The sequence below is a fragment of the Panulirus ornatus genome, chromosome 2 (genome assembly GCF_036320965.1).
Source record: "Panulirus ornatus isolate Po-2019 chromosome 2, ASM3632096v1, whole genome shotgun sequence".
Classification (NCBI taxonomy): Eukaryota; Metazoa; Arthropoda; class Malacostraca; order Decapoda; family Palinuridae; genus Panulirus; species Panulirus ornatus.
Window position 1 is genome coordinate 22911443 of NC_092225.1, and position 12795 is coordinate 22924237.

A 12795-nucleotide genomic window follows, 5' to 3' on the forward strand; every position below is an offset into this window, starting at 1 on the left:
ATCGTAATGAAAACACGATGGTACTGGAACATTCTCTCGCAACCCTACAAGATTACAGATAACAGAGGCCATGTTTCATGTCTCTACGGGACCCACATCCCAACCCCAACCTCCCCAAAAGACCCATTTCTACCGGACTTTCCCCAGTTGCTCAGCCCTCAGGCAAACCCCGTCAGCTGCTGGTCCAACGAGTTGGACTCCTGCCACCCACCCTATCACGCATGGACTCCTCCGAGGGAACACGGTCCACCGATCAACACATTGATCTGCATCACCGCTCTCACTTGTTTAACATTTCAAGATGTGATTCAGGCATGTTTTGTTCTTTATACTATGTTGTATCATTTATGATCAGTTTTACTAAGGATGGGCAGGTGTTCATGTTTATTCACACTTTATCTCATGAGGCAAAACGTGTGGTGAGCAAAATGAAAAATAAAAGAAAGCGAGTGTGTGTTTGATGAACAGTGTAATAGAAAATATTTTGCCTGCTCAAATATATATATAAATATCATGCCATATATATATATATATATATATATATATATATATATATATATATATATATATATCCCTGGGGATAGGGGAGAAAGAATACTTCCCACGTATTCCCTGCGTGTCGTAGAAGGCGACTAAAAGGGGAGGGAGCGGGGGGCTGGAAATCCTCCCCTCTCACTTTTTTTTAATTTTCCAAAAGAGAAGGGGAACAGAGAAGGGGCCCAGGTGAGGATATTCCCTCAAGGGCCCAGTCCTCTGTTCTCAACGCTACCTCGCTGATGCGGGAAATGGCGAATAGTATGAAAGAAGAAAGAAAAAGAATATATATATATATGTGTGTGTGTGTGTGTGTGTGTATTTATATACTGAAAAATTTAAAAATCTCGTCGGAACGACCCTTAAGTACGACATTACGACCCTTGAGCACGACGGTACGACCCTTGAGCACGTCGTTCATGTATAGAGTCCCGTACCGTCGTGGTCAGAGATCGTTAATCATTTTACGTAAGAGCAAAGTAACGTTTAAATGACGATGAAAGTGATAGTAGAAGTATAATTAACATGTTCATTAATGCCGCACGTTTGAACAAGACTTACCGTCAGTGCTCTACCAGGGGGAGGGGAAAAAATTTGCGTCCGCTGCTGAATTCGAGCAGGTAGATATACGAATATTGGAAGACCCTTAATTATTCAACCCTTAATTATTCAGCCCTTTTTTTTTATTTTTTGGCTACACTTCCGCACTGTGTATAATTACCGCATGAGGGTCAAGTAATTAAGCTGGGTGTTATTTATGGCTCTGGTGATTACGTAAGCTTAATTATGGTTCTCGAGGTAAAAGTGAGAATTATGTATATATCATAATTAGGGAATATATCATGTTGTGCGTAAAGTAGTGTAAGTGAAGAAGAGTCGTGCGTTGGGAAAGGAAATGGACTGGTGGTCACATTAGATCTAGAACGGGGAGAGATATAGAGTGAAGACTGGAAAGAAAATGCAACCAGTTTTCATTTTAGGTAGAAACAAGGTTTAGCTACCATTCAGTGTTGCTTTAACGGTAATGGACGCTTTTAATTTCTACGTACATGCTTGTAATGGACGCTTTCAGCTTCTATGTACATGCTTCACAGAGCGGTTCGACCGGCTCTGAAGTGTTCCAAAGCTTGGAGGTGTAGGGAAAGAAACAGATATCAAAACGGCCTCACCTTTAAGTTGCCAACGGCCACACAGTAGTAATCATGTGACGCAGCCACTTGCCGAGTAGTGCGTGGTCTAGGTAGTAGTGGGGGGCACACAAGCAGCCAGCTCTCGGGAGCAAAAAAAAAAAAAAAAAAAACGAAGTAATACCTACAGAAGAGGGAAAGTGAACCAACATTGTGGCGTAGGTCAAGGGGGTCACGTTTGGAAGTTAGCCTGGGAGAGTAGTTAAGTCGGATCGCTTTCGACTCTGTCCAGTAATGATGCAGAGTTAGAACCACCCCAGATGTGAGAGCAGTACTCCATATATACATATATATATATATATATATATATATATATATAAACCGAGCAGCTGTTCGGGCGGGAAAAGAGAAAATAAGATTCCACATCTAAACAAGACCTCCGGTTTCTTTAATTAGAGGCAGACTTAGGTATTTCTCGACCTTGTGTTTGTGTGTGTGTTTGCGTGTGTGTGTGTGTGTGTGTGTGTGTGTGTGTGTGTGTGTGTGTGTGAGTCCAACTATGCAGTTTCTACATAGAAGCCATTGTAGCGATACTGTCATTACAGAGAGAGATTTGTATGACTCGTAGATCGACAGAGTTTGGGTATGTATTCCTCGGCCATGATGAACTGACCACACACACACACACACACACACACACGTACACCCTGAGCTGGACGGTCAGGTCAAAGGGCAAGGCTATCATACATACATACACACACACACACACACACACACACACAAGGGTCGTAATGTCGTGCTCAAGGGTCGTACCGTCGTAGTTTGTAAGCGCGCCGTCGTACCCTCCCCCCCCCCCCCCCCCACACACACACACACACACACACACACACACCAAATAAAAGAAAAAAAAAAAAGTTCTCTCACGTCATTGTTCTCAGTTTGTTTATAGCTCTCTGGCCCCCTGAATACCTGCAATCAAACCAGGAATTCGAACACGCTTTTACGAATAAGTGATTTTTAGCCTTTCTCAGAACATTCCAGAATACGGTAAATAGCTTTAGTTACTTTTTTTGTATGTTGTCTTTTCTCTAATGACAGAATAACGTTATTTATTCGCTTATTACGTTTATAGAATAACTCATAGAAAACGGTGGCTGGAATTACGTTTATTTACGAAATCTCTTAGAAAACGATACTTGGAATCGACAAATTGTGAAATTGTAATGTAATTATCCAGTAAGTGTAATCATCTGCCCTAATGATCTGAGAAGTCTTGTAACACGACTAATTAGACAAAAAGAATATAAATCTTGCCCCCCAGATCCATAGAAAATTGGTCAACGTGCACCACTTCCCTATTTTTATCATTTCTATTTTTTTTCCGATTTTTATCATTTCTGATGTTTCCTTTTTACGTAATTTTCTTTACGTTTAATATGGAGTTTTTTTATGTATTATTTCTACATTGCCTCCTCTTGCCTTTCATTCAAACCGACGTTGTAGATATATCAGTAAATTGAACTTCTGTCGTAATGATGATTATAATAACCATCATAATTATGATAATTACATCGGGAGAAGTAGTAATGAGTCATGATAAAGATGAATGGTGGTGATGATGCTAAATGCGGGTGTTCAGCATCACACAATGCGAGCAATTTGGTAACGCGATACGTAGATGTGGGTAGAAATAATGCTGTCGCATGGGGTAGATAAGACAGGGTTGGAAAGCTTTGGGTGTAGATAAGGGAGGGTAGATAGGTGAAGGCGGCACACATAGTAGAAGGTAGAGGAAAAAAGTTGAGGGTGTAAGTGAGGTGTAAATGAGGTAGCACTATGTAAATGAGACAATTGATGGTGTAAATGAGAGATGGCTGTCATTGAGGCAGGTGATGTGTGTTTCATGAGACAGAAAATGATGTAAATGAAACAGATGAAGGGTGTAAATGAGACAGAAGAAAGTTTTTAAATGAGAGAAGAAAAAGTCGAATGCGACAGAAGCATGTAAATGAAACTGACGAAGATGTACTCTAGACGAATAGGGTGTAAATGAAACTGATAAGCATGTAAATTAGACGAATAGGGTGTAAATGAAACGGAAGGATGTCAAGGTGTTAAGGGTATGAGTGATACAGAAGGGTGTAAATGAGACAGGCGAAGGATGTAAATGAAACAGATGAAGGCGTAATGTAGACTGTACATAAGAAAGGTGTAGGGTGTAAAAGAGGCACCGAAGGAGGTACAGGGTGTAAACAAATCGCTTGGGAGAGGTAGAGTGTAAAAGAATCATGCAGGTGAGTGTAAATAAAACAAGCAGAGGTATATTTTTTTTTTCAAGGGTTCGTTGACCTGTTGATGGTTCGGTGACCTGAAGTACTGTACAGACCTGGACCTGAGTGGTCTCTGAACCTGAAATTTGATGACCTGGCCAAACCCCCCCCACCACACACACACACACACACACACACACACACCTCCCATAATAACATGACCAACCTAATGATTATTATGATCATTAATGTCGTATTATTATTATTATTATTATTATTATTATTATTATTATTATCATTAATGTTATTATTATTATTATTATTATTATTATTATTATTATTATTATTATTATTATTATTATTATTATATTATTACTACTACTGCTGCTGCTGCTGTTGCCATTATTACTAATTATTATTATTATTATTATTATTATTATTATTATTATTATTATCATTAATGTTATTATTATTATTATTATTATTATTATTATTATTATTATTATTATTATTATTATTATTATATTATTACTACTACTGCTGTTGCCATTATTACTAATTATTATTATCATTATTATTATTATTATTATTATTATTATTATTTCTTCTGTCTGCTTTATTACTTTTACCAATTTCCTTTGCTATCACTTGTATGATTTTTTCCTGTATACCATAACCCCACATGGGCTCTTACCTTCACACCGGTTTCTTATACATAAGGAACCCATCCAATCAGCGTAATAGGGCGGGCAGGGTTTGCACTGTGTGGTAACATTCACTCACAAAACACGTGACTCACCCCAGCCCTCCCTCCCTCCCTACAACACCCCCCCCCTTAGTCCATCCTTCCCCCACACACCCCCCACTTGCAGCCCCCCCCCCCCTCTCCGTCAGTCCGGAACGCCGATCACGTCATTGAATACAATGCTTCCCCCTCCCCCCACTCGCTGCATTTGGGATGTGTTCGGCGCAAGAGTGTCGGGAATCCTTGTGTCGTTGTTGGTGAGAACAGCCTTAACGCTTGCCCAGCTGCAGGTGGCCAGGAGTCTTTATTTATACTGTATCTGTACGGGTGTGTGTGTGTGTAGTTCGTATATATATATATATATATATATATATATATATATATATATATATATATATATATATATATATATATATATATATTTTTCCAAAAAAAGGAACAGAGAAGAGGGCCATGTGAGGATATTCCCTCAAAGGCCCAGTCCTCTGTTCTTAACGCTACCTCGCTATCGCGGGAAATGGCGAATAGTATGAAAAAAAAAAAAAAAAAAATATATGTATATCAACTGACTGTTATATTCCTCTCTTGTGTCTCCCCTGATGATGTGATTATTACACGAAAAGTGCACTTGGGAACTTTTCGTGTTTCATTTTCCCCGTAGAGTCATAGGATTATCTTGATCACGCGCAAGATTGTGATCCTTTGCAATATATATAATTTGTATATGCTTATAGGACTGTGGTCTTTCCTCATCTTCCCCATAAACAGAGATATTTACACTGTTGCTCGGGTTTTGGAAGAGAGGGGCTGCTGTCTGCTGGGGGTGATGTAGGACCTGGGAGGTGAGGCAGGTGTTGTATGCTGATGACGCGGCACTGGTGACAGAATCGAGTGAGAAATTGTAAAAGCTGGTGTCCGAACTAGGGAGAGCGTGTGAGAGGAGAAAGTTAGGAGTAGATGTGACTGAAAGCAAAGTGGAGGGAGACAGGTTATTTGGGGCGTGAGTTTACATAGGGAGAACTTGGAAAAGGTAGAGTGTTTTTAGATGCTTAGGTTGTGGTCCCTAAGCCCGTGGGTGATTATATACGAGTCCTATCGTGGTGGGTGGGTGGGGTCAAAACTGTCTACCTTTTCCATGGACATGACCTATGACCATAGGGGTAACACTAGGGTCATACAAAGGTCACACGAGGTCCTTCGACGTTTTGCGACTGGTGCACAGGTCAGTGTGTGTGTGTGTGTGTGTGTGTGTGTGTGTGTGTGTGAGGAGGTGATAACACCAGACGGCCAGATGCGACGCTGCGCGACGCGTGTCTTGTACGCGAGAGAGTGCGCGCGACGTTATGAGTGCGTGTGAGAGTTACCCCGAGACGCACTCTCTCTCTCTCTCTCTCTCTCTCTCTCTCTCTCTCTCTCTCTCTCTCTCTCTCTCTCTCTCTCTCTCTCTCTCTCTCTCTCGCGGCGGGCGGGCGGGTGAGTGCGTGTTGCAGCCTGGGTGCTGTGCAGGGCTTCGTGTTCATGGCGATTCATGAATATGGATCGTAAACACTCAACGTGAACAGATGGGCATGTTTATTTCAAGGCCTACATACCCACTCTCTCTCTCTCTCTCTCTCTCTCTCTCTCTCTCTCTCTCTCTCTCTCTCTCTCTCTCTCTCTCTCTCTCTCTCTCTCTCTCTCTATCTCTCTCTCTATCTATCTATCTGTCTATCTATCTATCTATCTATCCATCTATCTGTCTGTCTGTCTGTCTATTGGTGCTACTGGACGAGATGCAAAAAAGGGCATTCCTGATCTCTCAACCATCACTTGGACGTCATTCGACAGTTAGGGGGGGAAAAAATCTTGTGCACCATACCCGCCACCGACATACTCAGGCCACTAGAGATCCCTCGTCTCCGGGTTGCAGTTCGACACCACACGAACCGCGTCGAGGCCATCCATGCTTGTGCAAACCGCTTACAATAAAAGCCTCATCCCATTTTTTTGTGAACATTTGGATAACATTTGTCATTTATTAACATTTGTATATTTACTGTCTGTATTTCCTGTATTTACATTGTAGTATCAGCCCACAACGCCAGTGTTGCCAGTAAACTGTTCATATGTGTTTATTATTATTATTATTACTATTATTATTACTATTATTATTATTATTATTATTATTATTATTATTATTATTATTACTATTACTATTATTACTATTATTATTATTATTATTATTATCATTACTATTATTATTATTACTATTGTTATTATTATTATTATTATTATTATTATTATTATTATTATTATTATTATTATTATTATTACTATTATTATTATTACTATTATTGTTATTATTATTATTACTGTTATTATTACTATTGTTATTATTATCATTATTATTATTATTATTATTATTATTATTATTATTATTATTACTATTATTATTATTATTATTATTATTATTATTATTATTATTATTATTCATACATGTATACTGTACGTCCTCCGCTCCCACGCGCTTGGCTTAGTGTATAAATGGATTTAAAATATGGCTTCATTCCGATACGGGGAGACTTGTGGTGCCGATATATCGGATGGGCGGGCGATATCGGATTGACCAGCTCTCTTTCAGTGTCGTTGTGGGCGAATTCCAGAGCCACTGACTCACACATCTCTCGACGTGTTTTTGAGCATAGACCAACCGGCGGTGTATTGGGGGGTGATTTTAGTGAGGTTTTTTTTTTTTTGAGCCAGAGAGTACGACCCGATTGAACGCGAAAGTACGACCCCTTTCAGCACGAAGGCACGACCACTATGAGCACGAAAGTATGACCCCTATGAGCTCGAAAGTACGACCCCTTTGAGCACGAAAGTACGACCCCTTTCAGCACGAAAGTACGACCCCTTTCAGCACAAAGGCACGACCCCTATGAGCACGAAAGTATGACCCCTTTGAGCACGAAAAGCACGACCCCTTTGAGCACGAAAGTACGACCCCTTTGAGCACGAAAGTACGACCCCTTTGAGTATGAACGTACGACACCTATGAGCACGAACTTACGACCCTTTTGAGTATGTCGCACGACCCCTTTGAGTATGAACGTACGACACCTATGAGCGCGAACGTACGACCTCTTTGAATATGTCGTACGACCCCTTTGAGTATGAACGTACGACACCTATGAGCACGAACGTACGACCTCTTTGAGTATGTCGTACGACCCCTTTGAGTATGGTCGTACGACCCCCTTTGAGCACGACGGTGCGACTCTTGATTCCGGCGCTGCGACCCTTTAGAAATTATATATATATATATATATATATATATATATATATATATATATATATATATATATATATTTTTTTTTTTTTTTTTTTTTTTTTTATACTTTGTCGCTGTCTCCCGCGTTTGCGAGGTAGCGCAAGGAAACAGACGAAAGAAATGGCCCAACCCCCCCCCCCCCATACACATGTACATACACACGTCCACACACGCAAATATACATACCTACACAGCTTTCCATGGCTTACCCCAGACGCTTCACATGCCTTGCTTCAATCCACTGACAGCACGTCAACCCCTGTATACCACATGACTCCAATTCACTCTATTTCTTGCCCTCCTTTCACCCTCCTGCATGTTCAGGCCCCGATCACACAAAATCTTTTTCACTCCATCTTTCCACCTCCAATTTGGTCTCCCTCTTCTCCTCGTTCCCTCCACCTCCGACACATATATCCTCTTGGTCAATCTCTCCTCACTCATTCTCTCCATGTGCCCAAACCATTTCAAAACACCCTCTTCTGCTCTCTCAACCACGCTCTTTTTATTTCCACACATCTCTCTTACCCTTACGTTACTTACTCGATCAAACCACCTCACACCACACATTGTCCTCAAACATCTCATTTCCAGCACATCCATCCTCCTGCGCACATCTCTATCCATAGCCCACGCCTCGCAACCATACAACATTGTTGGAACCACTATTCCCTCAAACATACCCATATATATATATATATATATATATATATATATATATATATATATATATATATATATATATATATATATATATATCCTCTTACATCTATACCGTTTGGTGTGTAAGAGCGAAAGTCTCAGTAATATGTTTACCATGATGTCCCTTAAGCTTACCTTCCAAAATAGATTTAATCTTGGTGTCGCGAAAGATGATAAGCATGTTTCTATTTATGTAACTCCTTGGTCTCACTGAGTCAGACAACCCACTGATAAACTGGCCTAATATTTTTTGGACTTAATGCGACTCCTGATAAAAGAATAGCCTTGTTTTTGCCTCAATGCCTGATAAAATTATCTCATTCTAATTTTCTGATGGAGTTGAGACAGAGGGCGAGGAGTTTATATGCAGTGGGGGTTTCCGTTTTCCTTGCAGACGTCGTCGGGTTTAATCTCGTTTTCTTCTCCTCTCTTCGTTTATGAGATGGGTAACTGTAAAGAATCTTCAACTGCCACCATTTCAACGGGATTGGCGGCAGGCAACTCAGAGACTGCACTTACCCGAATTGAATTTCTTTAGGATGAAGCAGTTCATCACACACACACACACACACACACACACACACACACAGCATAACGGCAGTTGAAGCAATGGTAATGATATCTAGTTTGTAATGATAGGTGTATTACCGTTTGTCCTTACATACTAACAACTGGATGACTTCATGTATATATATATATATATATATATATATATATATATATATATATATATATATATATATATATATATATATGATTCATGTAACAGATGGATGACTAAAAAGCGGGCTAAGTTTAATGTCAGTTTTATGTTTTTGCCGATTGCACACAAGCCCAAGACTCTGTGTGTAGAGAAACAAATGGACGACCTGTAGAAGTTAAGTGACAGTTACGCAAAAATATATTCTGCGAAATATTAGCCCAAAAAAAAAAAAGATGAGAAATTATCTCATATGTTAGTTTCTTTTTTTTATAATTTTGGCTCGTTGCTCCAAAGTGTCAACAGAAAACGTGCTTTTGCTAGTGAGGGTTACGCTCCGTGTAGAACACATACGACTATAAATCTACAGCCACGTCAACAGAAGCTATCAATATCTTCATATTTTCAGTAACATGATGTATGACAGCATTTTACATACATGACTGCTCGCGGGGACAGCAACGCTTTTAGCTTCGTACAAACGTTAACAAGGATTTCGGATCGACTCGCCGTGCATGTTATGAATAAATGAAGTGGTTGATCAAATGTATTTTGTTATGTTAATAACCACTTAGTTGAACTGATAATGATGATAGATTAGATCTCTAGTCATTGTCTAAAGAATAACATGTGAACACGTCTTAATGAAGGTATTATAATGGTATTTAATACTCTAAGCGTATGGTACCCATTTTTTTTTTTTTTTTAGCTCCTTATGCTAAATGTGTTTTTGAAGGTATATTATTACTATGAAAGCGTCATTTAACGGTGCATTGTACCTATTTAACAGAAACTCCTTGGACTGCGTGTGACAGAAATTTCAGTGGTGTGTTTGGCGCGCTGTCATGAAAACCCAAGCAGAAATCATTTTATTCAAGCAGGACAATGGGACAGATGGTGGTTATAGTCATTTTAAAAGCACATGTATCTACCTTCTTTTATGTCATGGGAGGGCTTCTCAAGATGATACCCTCCTCCAGCCTCCTAGTCTTCCGTATGTCGGGTACTTCAACCAGTGGATCGTGTTGCCTCGGTGTCGGGGTTGATTCTAAGGCGTAATTTAGATCAGATAATTTCCACAGTAAGTATCCGATAGTTGGATGGATGTGAGGATTGCATGATTGTCAGGCTGTGTGTGTGTGTGTGTGTGTGTGTGTGTGTGTGTGTGTGTGTGTGTGTGTGTCATTGTTATTGATTCTGGGAAGGTAAATTATGAGCGTTTTGAGCTTGAGGCCAACAGAACCTACCGATGGACAAAAACATCTATCATGTATATTGCCACTCACACACACACACACACACACACACACACACACACACACACACACACCGTGGTATAATGGTTAGCGTTCCTGACCATGAGTCAACACGGACCTGGGTGGGTTCGAATCCTGGGCTGAGAGGGTGGACCCCCATCCAACCCAGGTGTTCATGCTGTCCCTCGGTGCTGGTGGATGAATTTTGAACTTGGCAAAGACTAGTTATATATATATATATATATATATATATATATATATATATATATATATATATATATATATATATATATATATATATATATATATACACACAATAAACGAGGCAACACGAATGCAACTCTCCCCCCTCATAACACACAGATAGTAATCACACACACACACACACACACACCACTCAGCATAGAGTGTCAGAGCACAAAGCATACCATTCACGTCACGTGTTGGCGTTAATCATTGATTGCTGTTCTCAGTGGGGAGGAACATAGCAGAATTTTTGATGTCATTACCACTACTTTTATGCTTACGTGTGTGTATGTGTGTGCCTCATGGCTTTCACAGTGGGAGGTGGTGCAACTGGTGGCTACCTCAATGGGAGGTGGTGCAATTGATAGCCTGCCTCAGTGTTATAGGTGGTGCAACTGGTGGCTGCCTCATTGGTATAGGTGGTGCAATATGTTTCCTGTATCAGTGGTAGGTGGTGCAATGCATTTCCTGTATCAGTGGTAGACGGTGCAGTATGTTTCCTGTATCGATGTTAGATCGTAAATTTTGTTCGTGTGTCAGTGGAAGACAATATAACTGGTTCCTGCATGAATATATGATCTGAAATTGGTTCTTACATCACTGTTTGGTTGTGTAATTGGTTTACACGCCCGATGGGTGGTGTTATTAGTTCTTATCTTAGTGTCTGATGGTGTATATGGTTCTAACATAGGTATTAGTGGTGTAATTGGTTATTAATTAGCACTAGGTGGTGTAATTGGTCGTTACATGAGCGTTAGGTGGCGTAATTGGTTCTTACGTCATTGGTATGAGATGTGATAAGTTTCGATGGTTGTAGTATTTAGTTTGATTAGTTCCTACGTCAGTGTTACTTGGTTTAATTAGTTCCTACTTCAGTTGCATTTAGTTTGATTTAGCCCTACGTCAATCTAACTAGGTTTGATTAGTTCCTACATCAGTGTTACTTGCTTTAATCAGTGTCTTCATCAGTCTTGATTGGTCTAATTGCGATGAATGAGAGTCAATTTTGATTACATTTGAGCTTACAGGGGTCGGGGGAGAACTCAGACAAATTGACATTTTGAAATCTGGGCAATTTAAAACAGTACAACCAATTTGACCTCCTAGTCCCCAAACCGTAGCCTATCTCGGCGTAACGCAGAGGTGGTGCAAGGGAAATTGAACAATGTCAAAAATAAGATAGATTGCCAAATAACGTTTGCCCCAAGAGCAACAATGATATGTGGAGAGCGTAAGTAACTCCAGGTTCTTCTTGCAGGTAGCGACCATGAGTGAGATGCAGAACATCAGCGAGGCGAGGAACATAACAGAGGAGGATCTAGGACCCCAGATGGTCCCCTTAGACACGTTCATTGGTCTTATCTTGGCCTTCTCCTCCTGCCTCTTCATCGGCGTCTCCGTCATCTTCAAGAAGCTGGCTCTCAGGGACTTGGAGGTAATTTTTTCCTTACTGGTGTCCCTGTCAGAACTTCTCAGTTCCTCTACATGTCGAAGACTCCCTTCATGTGTCTCATATCATACAGCACTCTAAGATACAGCATGCTATTCTTTCCCTTTATACCTCACACTAACATTATGGAAAAGTGAAGACGACATTTTACAGTCAAACTTCTGTTATCTGAAAACCCTGGGGAAATCAGTTGGTTATTCAAGATTTATTCTTGATTTAATAAATAATTCAGAAATTGCTCATCCTTTGCTCTGTGGCTTTGTGTGGGGGGTTATGTTCTGCAAAAACCTTACTCAAGAAGAGATCGCATATATCTCAGACAGATGCTTGCATTACCTTCATGTTATGTAGTTTCTGACATTGAATAAACTTGTAATAAAGCCATCCTTTTCCTGCTTGAAATGGCTCTGGCTAAGCTACATTCTTCTTTACATAAACGCCCATAAATCCATAAA

The 12795-nt window shown here is 40.1% G+C and overlaps 1 protein-coding gene across 1 annotated transcript in view; it reads left to right on the plus strand.

The window, feature by feature from the left end:
* Positions 1 to 12795, plus strand: part of LOC139754184 (uncharacterized) — a 128838-nt gene that overhangs the window by 105154 nt on the left and 10889 nt on the right. Inside the window, exon 3 of the mRNA XM_071671395.1 lies at positions 12149 to 12325. Within this exon, the coding sequence (XP_071527496.1) occupies positions 12158 to 12325 (168 nt within the window). The 5' untranslated portion in view covers positions 12149 to 12157. The remainder of the gene's footprint in view (positions 1 to 12148; positions 12326 to 12795) is intronic.